Here is a 16,584-nt window from a genome sequence, read left to right as displayed (position 1 = left end):
CGTGCCCAACATTTCCCATGGTGAAGGAGCATATAGTGCCAGGCTATGGAAATTACTTTTTTTAAGTACAAACAAATCTGAAAGTACACTTTGCAGGAAGGACTGAGTTCACAGAACAACTGAGGTGACTAATTTTTATACAACAGTTAAAGGGAAAATAAAGCCTGCTTAACATTTACATAAACACTTTTCAGAGCTTTTTTTCACCAATACTTGTACTTTGACTGAAATACTCACCACGTCCTAAACTTTTATTGAACCTGTCATGCACTGTTGAAAAGGACTGCAATGTTCCATCTTGACCTGACAAAAAATTAGCAGAGTAGAAAAGGGCAAAAATCAACTTATGCATAATCTATTTGAGAAATGAAAATAAAAGGATAAGTAATAAGCAACTTCAAACAGCATCATAAAGTATTTACTAAAAATTCTGGTCCAAGAAAAAATACAGATACACTATAAGCAGCATAACTAATGAAGCCTAGTTTTCTATGGCCTACATTCCATTCCTACAGTTTTGCCCCACACATGATCAGAATGACACCTCTTTATGGACATCTTTTCCATGTTAATTCCTCTGTCCCTGCTCCTTTCTCTACCACAATATCTTGCTGGACCCAGCTTTCAACAATTAGAACATTAAATAAAGTGTTGCATCCTTCAAATACCTCCATAATACTTCCAAAGCTTTCTCATGACGTCATATACTCCCTTCAATAGCTACAACATTCCTTCCTTTATTTTTCTAACCAATACATGCTGTGACTGATTAAGAACTACACACAGGTTACTCAGCAAGCTAACCCAAAGGAAAATGGTAAAAGCTGGGTTGTCCATCTTTCCTGTAACCAGGACACTAATGGGACTCTCCTACTCTACCCAGTGACCAATGTTCACAGAACTGATAGGAAGTTAATATAGAGATAGAAAGCTCAAATTTGAAACTAGCAAACAGGTCCACTTGGTGGGGGAGATACGGACAAGGCAGAACCAAAACCCAACAGAAAACAAAACTCCACAACACACGCAAAATTAAAGGCACTGAGATGATTCTTAAAAATCACAAGAATCACAAAACACTTTTACTACCGCAAATAAGTAAAGAAACAGAAATTTAGTCAAAGTGAACTTAAAGAATCTGAAAGACAATTGAACAATTATACTATTCTAGCAACCTTTCCTTGCCGCTGTGATGGAGACGTAAGTCAGGATCTGTGTATTTGGAACTGGGAGAAAGGTTAAGCATGAGGTAAATCTGTGACAACAGTGAAATTTTACAAAGTAGAGATGCCTGTTCTGAGGAAACCACTAGCACCTGAAAGACACCTCACAGCATTGCTACCTCATTTCTGCTGCACAAAGTTTTACCACTGTTTCAGAAAGGAATGTAGAGAGTATCTTTATGATGTATCTTTACACTGCAGATACATCAGATCTCAGAGCTTGAGATCCTTTTCATTTTAGTGGTTGCCTCTGTGTCCTCTCCATATGTTTTGCAGTAAACTGCAAAAGCAAATGTGAAGATTGGTTAAGCAAGATTTAATTGATACTGTGGTTTATCTTGTGTGAGCTGAATTACTGTCAAGGAACTTGTTACTTGAATCCAAGTTAATAGTTGGATGGCCAGTAAGAGATTTCAGTATGTAGTTTTAGCACCACCTATATTGCTGTGCCATACTGGATGTAACATTTCATCAAAACATAGTGTAACATTGTCAAATGTTGCCCACGTAAAAAATTCACTGCTTAACAGTAAGTAAAGACTAGGTGAAGAGTCTCTACCATTCCATTACTTAAGTGCACTGGAGTACAAAACAGTCTGATCTAGCACATCATTTCCTAAGGGGTCCTTTAAGAGATTTTTAAATATGCTAGTTTCTAAGGAAGGGCAGTCACATGCATTTTTACATTTCTAGATTAATACCATGGTAAGAAGCAGCCTTGAAAATATATAATACAGACACAACTGAGCCATAATAAATTACAAAGACAGTACAAGCAACAAAGCTTGCTCAAACTAGTGGGAAAAGCGGTGTGGCTCCTCTCAGTTACTAAATGCATTATGCTGTTTATTTTTTTCCTGTCACAACCAGATTTCCCTAGCTGTTACAGGTTTTCATTTTGACAGCTGATAGTTTCTCAGCAGATAATGGATCGATTTTTATTTATCAAATACATAAATACAGATAATAAAAGCAGCTCCGATGTTATTCTGCTTCGAACTTTTCAGCTTAAGTGAAACAGTTTGCTACAGTAATAATGACACTGTCTACATTAGCTACTTACTATGTTTCATAAATACATATACACAACACATGAAATATAATCTAGTTTATTAATAAAACAAAGACACTTAGTTGTGTGCATTTTCTTTATCACAGCAAGAAATCAGGTTGATAAACAAAAATGAGAACTCATACCTGCACTAAGAATTTGCTCTCCATTTTGCCCATGGTATCTGATTTTTGTTGGTGGTGCACTGTGTCCCATTCGGCTTCTCAATACACGACCTGTACCACCAGGTCCATCAAAAATCCACACCTGCATCCCAAAATAAGCAGAGAAACAAGGTTGATAAACATTGCCCTGTCAGTAAGTGCACCTCTAGTCAGTGGAACAGGTTTAGCTGGGAGCTGGTGCAACAAACTTCACATGCTGGCTTTCATCCTTCACCCTAAAACTCTTGAAGTTTCTGTCACAGAAACTAATTGTTTCCTGATGTTCATTCCACCCCTCCACCAAAGGCTGACGGCACCAGAAGACATGCAGCACAAGGGAGTTTTATCAAGAGCAATTGCTTGTGATCCAAAACGTTATAAAAATGGATCAAGATTTAAGATAGTGTACCAGGATATAAAGTATGGTTCTGGAAAAGTGGATCTTAAGCTTTGTTCTTTAACGCTACCACAAAGCAGTGAATGAAGTAATGGCACCATGGTAGCAAATCTTTAAACTACAGTCCAGCTGAGGAACCAGCAACTTGAGTTTTGCTGTATTTGTTTCATTTGAGAACTGCTGCTTCAAATCCAAACTAAACATTTACACTTTGCAGGTCTCCCAGAGAAGAAAAAGGTAACAGCAGACAGCAGCAGCTCTTGTAACTCACCCGTAGAGCATTATCAGCACCATTAGTAATAAGAAGTGGTTCTCCAGGGACAAACGACATGCCAGCTATTGCTGTGGAATGGGCATCTTGCATCTGACACATCAGCTTCTTGTCTTCTAGATCCCACAAAGCAATGTGTCCAACTGGGCTCCCAGCTGCCATTACTGGGTGTCCATCTGCTCAAAAAAAAGTAAAAAAAGGTTTGTTTGTTGACATTCAGCACATCTTTATTGACTTCTCATGTCTTTAAACTGATGCAGAACTGATGAAGAAAAAGCTAAAATCACAAGAAAAAAAATCTCAAGTTGATGCTATAAATATGTTTTAACCATAACACTCCAGTATTTCAATCAGAAAAGAAACAAAGCTCACTGATAATAAAACCAGGATTTTTTTCACATCAGATAACAACAAAATATCTAAATCCAGCAGTAAGTGCTAGAAGTTTTGCTTGAAAGCACAAGAGATATTGACACATTCTACTTCTCAAAAGTCGTTTCACAGTTTTCTCCAGTACCACTCATCCTCAACAGGGTCTACATCAATCTATATCCTGATAAGATTTGTGACTTTCTCTTTTTGAATGAGAGACTAGATTCAGTATCAACAGCTCGTTGGAAGGATCAACATCAAAATAACTACCTTTAATAATTAGTACATACTTGTTAGACAAGAAAAAGCTGTGAAAATAAACAGTGTTCCCCAGTTACATCCATTCAGTAGTCACACAACCATTAACACTCTAACTTTATTTGGGGGGTAAGACATTGCTGAGAAGTAGGTTTGGACAGTAAACTAAGGTGTACTGGTTACTCTGCACTAACTCTGATAACTGTACTGTGCTAGCTCTTGGCACACTGTAAACAAACTTTTCTTTCCAAAAATGCTGTGCGCTGAGTCAGAATACAAGAAAATGCTATAAAATAGCACTATAAGTCATGATGAAAATGCATGATCTCCCTTACTTATTGGTAACTTCTCTATATTACCTTCAGTCTTTGAAAACTAGAACTCTCAGCACAAATTTTGATTCTGAAATGTTTTATCAAAAAATATTTTCCTGTGTCCCACTTAGTTTTAGTGATTTTATACATATTTTCACTAAAAAAATGCTAAGACTTACCTGTACGAAAAGATACTGCTGTGATGGGACCCCAGTCTTGTTGAAATTTCATCAGAGTTTCATCAAACTTAATATTATGTACAATGATATGACCAGATACAAGACCAACTGCAACAACATCCACTGCTGGTGCCTGCAAGAAAAATTGAACAGCAACTAAAATGAAAGAGAAAAAGCTTGCAGCTACACTGGTAATGACAATACATTCAAGACAATGTATCTAAGTCTGGGACAAAGAGTAAAGAAAAAAAATAAGGCATCTTGCATAAGATTTTCTATCTATATCACTGTAATGCAAAACTGAAGATCTGACAAAAAAACCCAAAGAAATACAAGATTTTGTGCTTAGTCTCTATTGGTTTCCAGAAACTTTGAATCCTTTGAAAAACACATCACTTTAGTACCCAGTAGCTCTGGTTATTATTCATTATATACCCTGCCCCACACCTCCATGTGTACAAGTTTTATCCTGAACAACTGCTGACCTTTTTCAAAGCTGTCATCAATGCTACCAATAAGTTAAAATTAATTTTTATATCTAAAAAAAATATAGCAAATACAATTACAAAATCTTTTCTTGAATCAGCAAAATCTACCTTTTATCAACCTCCAAAGCAAAATAAGTTTAGCAAAAAACTACCAGTGTAATGTAAACTGTTTCTATGAATTTATATAATTTAGTGAAGACTATAGATGTGATAAACACAAAACAACTAAGATCCTAAATGCAACATAACTAGGACTAGAGGAAGAGCAGGTAACAAACCTTCACTAAAGAGAAGGTTATTACAATACCTTGAGAGAATACAAGCCATCTTTACTGCTGTAATTTTTAACAATTATATTTTACCAGCTGACCAGTTATGCACAAAAATAAAAGGCAACAAAAGTACTAACTTGTGCAAGAGTTGTGACTGCGAAGCCCCATCCTGGAAATGAGTATAAGAGTTTGCTGGAAAACAAACACACATAATCCATAAATCAATTAACCCTTGGGGATCTTCCATGACAAAATGGCTGCTTTATATGCACTTACATGGAAAAATAATCAGCTTTCTCTTTTTATAAATCGGATAAAAGAAAAAAAACACCTGTGACACTAATAAATAGGGTTAAGAATAAAACTTATGGTTCATTTTTATTGAAAAATTTAGTGTCATGCATTAATCCCACAACAATGACATAATTGTACGCCATGAACAGGGAGGAAGACCCTTCTATGCCAGTTGTTCCCCATGCATTTCTGTCACAATCACACCTCTGCAGAATTCTCAACATCAACATAAAAAGCCAGTCTTGATTCAGCTTCTAATAGAATCAAATCTTTCATGTGCAGAGTAACTTCCCTAAATTAAGACACCAGTATGTATTACAAGCACACACCATCTTGTTCCTTTCAGACATGGTAAGAGCCAAAATACGAAGCAGGACCGCTCAAAGACAAGGCAGTCATGCAGCACTTATTAAGGGTGAAATTGTGAAGATGTTATTTAAGGACATGATTAAAATCTATTCTATCACCACAGGCATAGGTTGACATTCTTAAAAGACTGCTACCAGTCATGTTACCACCTCTCACTTTCCTTTCTTGCCAGATACAATCAAACTTTCCCCTCAATTCTTTAATTTTTTTTTGGTCTAGTTTTTCCATTCCTATCTACAAAACAATCTATGGAGGGAACAAACAGGCAAAAACATATCGTGCTTAACCCAGCAATACTGCTAAAAGAGCAGTAACATGCCATAAGTTTTTACACAATTAACAGAGAAATTAAGCCATCTAAGGCAGACTTTTTGTCATCTAGGATGTACTGCATCTCAAGATGCTGTGACAGGCATTGAATAGATGTAAAAATACTATGAGTAGAGACATTTACTTTTCTGTATTTTTAGGTTATTCCTATTTCCTGATTTATATAGCATATAAGGCATCTCTAAAACATTAGAATATGAAACAAAAAGAAATAACAGTGATACAATTTAAAGTATGCAGTGGTTATGAAAATAAGACACTGAATTAAGCAAGCTGACAACATCTATTTGCAGTGTGTACATCAACATGCAGGGAAACTCACTGTACTTGTAACTTTCATGAGTTAGAAAAGCGGGTGATCTTGGTAGACAGGAAATATTGACAATATGAATGATGATCTACTCAGACATGCTCAGAGACAATGGCATATCTACACATCTCTTATTTGAGTGTAAGGCTCAAATGCTGGTAATTACGTCCACAATACCTGTCAACACTTCCTTGTATCCACAACAACCAAAAAATTAAGCTAGAAGGGAGGCAGAAGGCCTGAACATGCTTTTTACTATTATTTTAATTGCTTTCATGGGAAAGCTATGTGATTTCAAGAAATTTGAAAAAAAAAAAGTCCTGAACAACCTCTGACATTTTGCAAGGAGAGTAAACAACATGCAACCTGAAAGGTGTCAGCATTCAGGAGGCAGCAGCATTCTCTGTTCCTGGAGAAAGACTAACTGAAAACTTTTGCCAATACTTGGTAAAAGATTCCATGTTCAAAACCTATAATACTTAAAAGTATTATTTGTAGCATATCAAGCTACTCGGGGCATGAAGTGTAGCCAAGTTATTAAGCATCTTACTTGGATCTTATATTCCACAGCTGCAAGCTTCCTTGTTCACTCCCAAGGAGAATTTTATTCAAATAGGTGCTGGGATGCAGAAGTGCAGAAACTACAAAAGTGGCTTTATCAAAATCCACTTGAAGATACTCTTCTGCAAAAAAAAGGTAAGAAACAGTGTTAGTGTGGCTACACCTACAAATCTGCATGCTTGTCGTCCCTTTGCAAATGTAAAAGCAGAGCTGATGTTTACTTTACAAATCCTGCAACTGGTGTTTCTTACATTAAAGGATTAGCTAATGTGTAACAGGACAGTCTCAGCTTTACATTCTAACATCTGTTGGCTCCAAGGTACATGTTTTCCCTATAAGCCTACCTACTACAGCAATACTGGCAGAACGGTAGCGATTTTTATCTTTCTGAGGGATTCCTGCTCCTGCCTGAGCAAAACACCTCATCTGATTAGCATGCCTTTTGTTTGTCCTAGCAACTTCAAATTCTAAAGCCTGTTTACAGACACTTTTGAGGCCCAAGATCCAGGGAATAACACTGGTCACACCAATGGCAATGCTTTCTAAAGGAAAAAGTTTGGGGCACTGAAGCACAATTGTTTGGGGCACTGAAGCGCTTGACAATGGCACGAAAAGATGCTGATGCAATCAGAAGATTATTCATTAGAATGTAGTCTTACCCAGTTTGGTAAATATCAAGGAATTACACAGTTTCAGAGATAGAGTTAAAGCTGCTGTATCACAGTCTTTACCAGAAAATGGAAAACTAAAATGTAATTTCCATATAACCATTATCTCTTTACACCTATATGGAACCCTACTGGGTCTCTGCATGTGATGCAGAATCCATTCATGAAATATTATTGCAGGATTATTGCAGACTAACAAGTAGCACTGCCATTTAGGAATTTTCTTTTTTAAGGATGAACTATTTCTGAATATGTGCATTTAACAAAACTCCTTTTTAAACTAATGAATGTTTAACAATCTTACCCTAAAAAGTAGTAAAAAAAAAGTCTCTCACCTTCTGACTGTATATTCCAAACAATAAGAACATTATCAAGATCCACAGAGATGATGTGATCACCAAAAGGTTGTAGAAGGTGTATCCTTGCCTTGTGACCTTCATAGGTATGAACCACCTATAAATTCAAAATAGAAATGCTCTTAATATAAGCTGTTAGGGCAGGATATCATGTTAATATAATACCTGAGGACAGCTAACAGACTAAAAGCAACTAAGTTTAAATAAAACACATGGAAAGGCCACACAACCTGAAGTAGAAGATAGATAACTATATATGACATTTAAAACTGCTGGCAAAAATATTCTACCTAAATATTTTTCATTATTTAATTTCACTCAGTTCACTTATGTGAATTAACAACTTATTTTTTTATCTTTAACTAACTATTTAACTATTATAATTAATACATAAAACGCAGGTCAGCCACTACAGAATTTGCATTTACATCCTTGTTTTAAGCTTTTTATTCTTTATTCTACAGTTTGTTTCCCTAAAATTGAAGGTACTAAACATCTACAGAAATAAACATCTGTAGAAAACTAACTGTCTTGATACCCCAAACACTACACAGCTGTCTTGTACTAAGCAATAAGTAAACTAATAAAAACCTCTTTGTTCCTGGCAAAAGCGTGGAGAATATTGTCATATGAAGCAAATATCAGCATGCGATCTGCTGCCAAACATGTAATGTCTTGTGGCAAAGCATTACCTGTTAATCAAACAAAAGAAAAGATAAACAAATCTCAGGCTCATAATGAAAGAAAAAGCCTCACAGCATATTTCTCTGGCACGTGACTCACCAAGAAAGCTCTCCTTTTGAATATTACATTGAATTTTAGAGAAATGTACACATTTCGGATGAATGCAAATATTACAATATTACAATAAAACGCTACAATAAAAAGGTGACAACATCATAAGTAACGTCAAATTGGTAGATCACAAGGTGGTTCTTTTGAAAAACACTTAACAGTAAAACTACTGAACGTTCACTGTAAGTGAAGGTAAGTGTTACCTTTGTGAAGCTGGAAACACAGATGCAAAATCAACATCTCAGCATTAGCAATGCTTATTAGTTTAATAATAACTCCTGCAGCTGTTTCCTGATCACAGGTAAAGAAACTGGGAATTCACTGCCCTAAGAATACATCTCACTCACCACCTCATGGCTGGTTCAGAAGGAGTACCTACTATTGGGATCTGCTACTTTACTAGTTCAAAAGGGAAATGAGTCAAAGTTCCAGATCACACTGAGAAACTGCTGGTGTGGTCTCACATGGTAGAAAACTGAAAAATATACTGTAGGAAAAAAATACTCTCAACCCAGTGAAACATAAAAATGCAAGTTACAGCACTTAACAACTGTACAAAGAAACATCAGATTAAAAATAAGTGTGTGAGTACACCTATGATAAAAAACTTGCATGATCTCATACCAGCCTTCCCCACAATGTTGCTTTGTACTATGAATTATTATTAGACACAAAGAAACCAGTACCTTTGCTGTACTGCAGCACAGTTTCAAAAGGATAAAACTAAGGACTAAGAAAATAAAAAAGCTTGCACTTAAGGTTTAATTTGTTCGAACATATTACACACCTTCCCACAGCACCTCTGAAGTGACTTAGGCTTACAGCCAGGTTATAGGTACTCCACATGAGCTGTATGAAGTCTGCTTAGGCTAAGACAGTTTTAGGTAGAGTCCAGTTAAAAAGTTCAGAGCACCAACCACATAACATCAACCAACCAACACCACCACACAGAGAGAGGCACAGCATTAATTTTTTCAATCACAATACTGTACGTAAACATTTCAATTTCTCAAAAAGCTTAGATGACTACTTCTGTAAGAAGATGTAGCTCACTGAACAGAACATGCAATGCTTTTATGATTTTGAAAGCTAAACACAGAAGTTACATTAATGTGTTTACAGCTGTTAACTCTGCACAGCTGGTCTTCTAAATCTAGTCCTGGTTGTGTGGCATTTATTGTCTCGTTTACAGGTGCTCTTTTAATGAAAAATATTTTATTTATGAGGTCTCTGTAAAAACCTGATGGTAAACAGAAACCCCTAGTTTTCAAGACAGCATGCACCCCTCTGAATTATCTAAAGATCAGTTGAAAAGGACCTTTGGAAATTAATCAGTTCAGCATCCCACCAGCTCCCCCCAAAGCTAGACTATCACCAGTACCAGGGTGGGTTAACTGCCCAGCTGAGTCTTGAACATTTCTGGGGAAGGAGTTCTGCTCAAGCTCTACACCATATTACAGTTACCTCTTAGGGCCATTTTTCCTAAGCACCACTGTGACCCTCTCAAGCTGCAACCTGTGTTTGCTGCCTCTTTTTACTTTGTCTACCATCACCACCACAAATTCAGCCCTGCCATCTAATTACCTGTAAGGTCACCCTATATCTGTCCTTTCTTAAGACTAAACAGACCCAGTTACTTCAAAGTCTCTTTTCATACTACATCCTGTTGGACCTGACACTCTCCAGCTCCTCAGCAACCCTCCTGCAGGAGAAAGGGGAGTGGTGGAAGGAGGAGAACCACACTGACTGGGTACTGCAGTCCAGGAACAGCCTCACCAGCATGAAGTACAGGAGAATAACAGCCTCCCCTTATCAACTGGCTGTGTTCCTAATGTACCCTGATACACAGCTTGCCCTATTCCCAGCTACTGTGTTGTTGGTCCACATTCAATTAGGCACCAGCACAACCCCAGCTCCTTTTCAGTAGGATTCCATGCAGCCAGTCATTTCTCAGCTTGTTCTGTCCCAGGTGTAGGATTCTGCACTTGCACTTGCTGAGCTTGGCGAGGTTCTAGTTGGCCCAGGCTCAGTGTTTTGTATCAGCTCCCTGGAGTGAAACTCTACCATTCTGGGTGTCAGCTACTCCTTCTAATACAGCATCATCTGCAAACTTATCCTAATGCTGTCTCATCACCAAGGCTGCTGGTGATGGTGCTGAAGAAGATGGGCCCTGCTGCTGATATCCAGAGTGCTTTGTTCCCAATAGCCAAGGGAATATCAGGCCATCAATTCATATCCTTTGTATTCAGCAGCACAACCAATTCTTAAGGTTCCTGAAGATTTCTATTCTCATCCACGCATACCTTCCTCATGTAATTATTTTATATAACTCCTATAAGTCTTCTAATAACCACAAAAACAACAATCAAAATAAGGGATCTGAAATTAATTCAATAAATTAATACTTGACTTTTATTCACTGCTCAATTATTAAGGCCTAGGGGTATTCTTGGAAGACCAAGATGATAAGAACAGAAGGTTCACAAAGTATGTCTCTAAGAGAACTAAGTTACAATTTCAACAGCAGTCTTATTTCCAAATCGATATCTTATATTTCTGAGACTCCTCTCAACATATTTGATTGTAAATATTAGTACATGCAATTTATTTTTTGCTTCTGAGTTGAGAATCATGTGCAGATGTCAAACATGTCAAAAAACCCACAAATGATAGGAATGAACAATCTGTGCATACTTACTCACAGAAACAATACCAAGCTTCTTCACCTGTAATGAAAATGTTAAAAAGGCATTTTTAGTGACTGCTTGTAATGAATTTGCTATAAACAGAAATTAAAAATTCTAGGAATGATACCACATTAGATTAATTTGCATACCTCACAAAACAGAAAAACTATTCATCTTAGTTTACAACAGCACCTACCAGAAAACGTGCAGACAGCAGGTCAAAAGGAATGGGAAAATACATTTGCAAAAAGAAAGCCACTCAGTAAAATTAAGTTGTGCTCCTGATGTATTCTACCCTAATGCATAGGAAACTAAAGACATGTTAAAACACCTTGCAGAGCTTGGGCAACTTAATTTCCACATCACCTCTGTTTTCAGTTTAACTGCAAGCACACTGTATTCTAATTTTATATCTGCTCACATAGAATTTGCTTTAGTTGCAAGCATCTTTTCCCACTGATGATCACTACTCTTTCAGTTGAAAGTCTGTGAAGAGAATGGCAGAAGTGAACACTAAAAGGCAGCACAAAGGTGGAGGAAGATCCATGCTGTCTGCACTCTACTGTTCACTATAATCACTCGATTCAATTCCTTTCTGTTTAGTTACTGTTTCTATACACTGATTATGCTTTGACTGTGCCCAGGGAGGTCATGAAGTTTCCTTCTCTGGACACGTTCAAAACCCACCTGGATGTGTTCCTGTGTCACCTGCTCCAGGTGACCCTGCCCTGGCAGGGTGGTGAGACTCGATGATGTCCAGAGGTCCCTTCTAACTCTAACTCTGCACTAACCCTGTGACTCTGCACTGCAAGAAATGAGCCTATATCACAGGCTTTCATCTGGCAGAACTCAATTTTGCTCATCTGCTTCCATACAGGAGTTTTAATAGGATCTAATTGCCTGCCTCCCAACCCTTCAAAAAATAAGTGTGCAGCCACTAACCCACAACTATCCCTGCTGCAGGCAAGCTTTGGTTTCTTCTGTAACAAGGAAAAGCCTCAGCATCTGGGTGCTCCTTTGGAAAGATTGATAGTATTTACAACATAGAAACTACAGATAGCCAAGCCAAGTGATTTAAAGAAACAATGAGGAGAAGAACTGAGGCAGCCAGTTGCAACACTCAGTTACCGCATTACCATTTCACAAGGTGGCCATTTGGAATTTTGGGGGCTCCAAACACAGAGAAGAGACCTAGAGACCCCCGACGACCTTATAAAGACATGTATATATGCTCATAAGTGTTGGGAATGCCATGAATATATAATAGGAATGCAAGGAATGAAAAATAAATAATCATGCAATGCAGACATACAAGCTGCAGTGAAAAATACCTCGGTGTGCATTCTGACGAAACGATTCCCAGGGCACCCGTCGCGCTGGGTAGCGCGTCGTAATAAACAATGCCTGATTTCTAAAACTCACAAATTTGAATTTTAGAAGTTTCCTTTTAAGTGCCGCTTTTAGGCAACCGAATGCGCTAAGCTGTAGCAGCCAACGCTGCCTCACATGGCTGAACAAGCCCATTCCCGGCCTGTTTAGTCAGCAGCCTCCATCCCTCCCTCCGGGCCGTGGTACCCGGGCGCCGCAGCCCTGCACACGCTCCCGCATCATTATGGTGAGGTCGGGGAGAGGAGGAAGGCGAGGAAGAAGCAGGTCGCCCCGCACGGCTCCGGGGAAGCGGCGAGGGGGGGCCGGGATGTACTCACGTTGTAGGTGTGGACGCTGCGCCCGACGGCGGTGGCCACGTAGAACTCGCGGTGCCGGCCGTGGTAGCGGAGAACGTGAGGGACGTGCCCGCTGAAGCGGCCGAGCACTCGGAACCCGGAGAACAGCCCCACGCCCTCCGCGACATGGCACCGCACGTGTCCGTGCCCGCTCTGTGTCCGCATCCGCCTCCCGCCCATCCTCCCGCAGGAAGCGCCCGCCCCCCTTTCCGCCGCCCCGCCCGCCCCCCGTGCGCCGCCGAAAGCAGCCCCCGCACCGCGACCCCATCTCGGACCGCGCGCATCCTCGGACCCGCGACCGCATCCTCGGACACGCCACCTCGCAGCCGCGCTGGGACACGCAGAGGACCGTCACCGCGCACTGCGCTACATACATTCCCGCAGCCACCACTGCGCGTCCTTTCTTTTTATTCTTCGGGGTTTTTAATGCCCTTTTATTATTCGGGGGGGGGTGGGGGGGGTTTAACCCCCTTTTATTTTTCAGGTTTTTTAATCCCCTTTTATTCTTCACTTTGTTATCCCCTTTCTCCTCACAAAGCATAGGGTCTGGCTGCAGGTGACACCGAGGCAGCGGAGCGCTGGGGTGAGCTGAGCTCCCGACGGTGCGTACGTCCCGGCGGGGCTGCGGGGTGCCCGCTCCAGCAGCCGCTGCGCTTCCCGAGGTGTTCTGGGTTTTTGTTGGGGTTTTTGGGGTTTTTGTGTGTGTGTGGTTTTAAATAAATTATGCATGTTAAAAAACCAAACAAACCCAAACTACCCCGGAGGATGACTCCGTTGCAACAATAAAAGAGTCAATACGGCGGACAAAAACAGTGAAGTTTCCCCCAAGGCCACCTATCCCAAGTTGTTGTAGCTTCTCCACACCGCCATCAGCTCCCGGGCCTTGCTCCTGTCGCACGGGGCTGGGCTCCATGCACCCCGCCACCGCACCGCCCCGTCGGCGTTCCCTGCGCTGCTCCCGGACCTCCTCGCGCTGGGGTGGCCCCGCCGCGCTGTCCCTGCACCCTCCCCTGCCAGGCAGTAGCCGGGGCAGCGGCGCCGTAGGATGGACAGGATGTCTCGCCACAGCTCCGGCCGCTTCCCGCATCCCCGAGCCCGCTCCAAGAGGCACTCCAGCAGCCGACCCGCTCGCTCCGCCCGCCGGGAATCCTGCAGAAAGACGGCTGGTCACGACTCCGGCCCTCAACTCCCTTTCCCTCAAGCGCTTCCGCATGCATCCTTAAAAAGAGGTTACCTATCCACCCTTTCTCTCCCCTCACTCCTCATCCTTGCCCTCTTCTCCCTGCTTTTCCTTCTTTTTCTACCTTCCTCTCTCCTGGCCTTTTTCCCCCCTCTTCCCCCTTTTTCCTCTTTCTCCCTTTCCCTCCTCTCTTTCCACCCTTTCCCCCTTTCTTACCCTCTCCTTCCCACCCTTTTCTTTGTTTTTTTTTGTTTGTTTGTGGTTTAGGGTTTTTGTTTGATTGTTTGTTTGTTTGTTTTATGGAAAGGGAAAGCCACCTAGCCACCGGGGAGTGCTTGCACCTGGGCGAACCTCGGACTGCTGCATGCCCGTCGGCTGGGAGGGTGCATCCTCGCAGGTATGAAAATCGAGTTGTAGCTCCTGGAGGGAAACAACAGGGTGGATGCTCGTTAAAGACACGGCCCCTTGCTGCCAGCCCTCTTGATCACCCCACTATAGACATCCCTACTGCCCTCCGCACCATCCCGTCGGGGCCTCGGGGTGCTTTGGCGGCTGCGAGAGTCGGGCAGCGGCGGTGCGGGGCAGCTGGTGCTGGGCTGGCTGGGTGGCTCCGGGCTGTGGTGCCCGAAACAGCGGCGGGGCTTACTCGTCCCCAGAAACACCACCCGGTCTTTTCGCGAAGGAAAGATGTGTGTGAACCATCCTCGTAGCTTCTAAAACCACTGATCACCTTTGCAACCATGACACCATCTTCAGCGTCGGTGGAGCATTCATTATACAAGCGACTTTCAGTCCTACGAGTCTGCAAGGCACTGGAAAGCTTCGGGTAGCGCTTTCCCAGCGGCCACCCGGGCTCGTGCTCTCCATCCCTGACAGTCCCAGCTTCAGTGAAGCGCATTTTAGGAAGGTCACGGGAGGACAGTTGGGCGTAACCTCAAGGTCCTGTTTCACAGGCACCGATTTACTAAACTAGCCAACTCCCGGCTTGCTAAAGGAGATTTTCAGAAAGTAGCTGCCGGTGGTCAAGAATAAAAACGTGGAGGCAGTGCCGTCCCGACCGTTTCCCTCCGATGCCACTAGAGAAATCACCAACCTCTTGTGTAAAGGTCTTGTCTGGATCCAAAATGTTTAGTAGATCCTCTTGTATCTCCTCGTGGTTACAAAGGCTGAAATTGTAAGTGGATCCCCGTGGAAAGAAGGCGATTTGAATAAAGATGATCAAGCCACAAAGAACTGCGTAAGAAAAAGCCAAAGGTTAATTCGCTACGTGACCCAACAAGGCTCGGAAGACAGATCTGAAGAGAGAGATGCCCGTGCTTCGGAAGCACTAGAGAAACTGTTTGGTTACCCTTGTGATTATCCATGGTGTCTTTACACGTTGTTTTTCTCCTCCCAGGCGTCAGATCGTTGCTGGCTTCATATATGTACCTGTACGCCTACGGAAATAAAGGTTTCCAGTTCCATAACCGGGCTCATTTGAATGTCTCATGCACCTCTTTCCAGAACTGTAAATAATTACTCAGTCTTGAGATTGTGTCACTTATTTGAAAAGAAAACTGGGATAACGAATAATAATCAAAGACAGTATCTAAACCCAAACCCAAACAAAAGCAAACACAAAAGCTCTGCAATAGACAATCGTGCATCAAACAAATGGGAGTAACACTCATAACTACGTGGAGTGCACCTGCAGCGTGGACCGTTGCAATAACACACGATTTTCTCTCAAAGACGAGAAAAAATGCTTCGGGGCACCTTGCAGAGGGACTGCCCGGGGGTAGGCGCCCCTACTTCCCACATGGAGGTTGCAGGAGTATCTCTAGTGGATCGTTTTAACACGGTAGCGTGGGAGCGGGAGGAGGGTAGTGGTTATTTCCCCACGCCGTCTACAGTTGTTGTGGGGTTTTTTTTCTCTCGAAGGTGAACGTTTTACCTTGCAAGCCACTCTCCCGGGGAGCCTCTTGACTTGTGCAGGCTGCGGGGAGTGCAGGCGAGGAGCGCTTGCTCGGGCTTGGGGACTGCGTTAGCTGACTGGATAGCTGGCTGCCTCGGGCACTGGGGATCGGCATGCCAGGGACATCGGAGGAGAGGCTGCCTCAGGCACTGTGGATCGGGGTGTCGGAGACATCGGGGAACAGGTTGGTCCTGGCATTGGGCATGAGAGGGACGCCGGGGGACAGTCTGCCAGGGGCACTGCCAACTAGGATGCCTGGGATGCCGGGCTGAAAGGACCATGACCCTGCTGGCTCCCTCTCTCCTCGGAGCCCCTTCTCCGAGGTTGGCCGGCCCCGACTCCTCTGCCACGGTCTGCACCAGCTATT

At 42.0% G+C, this 16,584-nt stretch overlaps 1 protein-coding gene and 1 long non-coding RNA gene across 2 annotated transcripts in view; one reads left to right on the top strand and one right to left on the bottom strand.

The window, feature by feature from the left end:
• The window catches only part of WDR36 (WD repeat domain 36), a 33,606-nt gene extending 20,343 nt beyond the window's left edge, over positions 1–13,263 (bottom strand). Inside the window, exons 1-10 of the mRNA XM_008921430.3 lie at positions 13,066–13,263; positions 11,371–11,398; positions 8,469–8,569; positions 7,857–7,974; positions 6,843–6,975; positions 5,127–5,181; positions 4,230–4,362; positions 3,107–3,282; positions 2,421–2,541; positions 238–303 (exon numbers count right to left, since the gene is read on the bottom strand). Of these exons, the coding sequence (XP_008919678.3) occupies positions 238–303; positions 2,421–2,541; positions 3,107–3,282; positions 4,230–4,362; positions 5,127–5,181; positions 6,843–6,975; positions 7,857–7,974; positions 8,469–8,569; positions 11,371–11,398; positions 13,066–13,263 (1,129 nt within the window). The remainder of the gene's footprint in view (positions 1–237; positions 304–2,420; positions 2,542–3,106; positions 3,283–4,229; positions 4,363–5,126; positions 5,182–6,842; positions 6,976–7,856; positions 7,975–8,468; positions 8,570–11,370; positions 11,399–13,065) is intronic.
• Positions 13,264–14,233: 970 nt separating this feature from the next.
• LOC108639713 lies at positions 14,234–15,699 on the top strand. The gene is made up of 3 exons (XR_001920675.1): positions 14,234–14,312; positions 14,571–14,660; positions 14,920–15,699. It is a non-coding gene; the product is annotated as an uncharacterized LOC108639713 (long non-coding RNA).
• The last annotated feature ends 885 nt before the right edge of the window (positions 15,700–16,584 follow it).

The sequence above is a fragment of the Manacus vitellinus genome, unplaced genomic scaffold (genome assembly GCF_001715985.3).
Source record: "Manacus vitellinus isolate BGI_N305 unplaced genomic scaffold, ASM171598v3 scaffold_23_pilon, whole genome shotgun sequence".
NCBI lineage: Eukaryota > Metazoa > Chordata > Aves > Passeriformes > Pipridae > Manacus > Manacus vitellinus.
The sequence above is the reverse complement of the archived record's forward strand: the minus strand, read 5'-3'. Positions and strand labels throughout refer to the sequence as shown.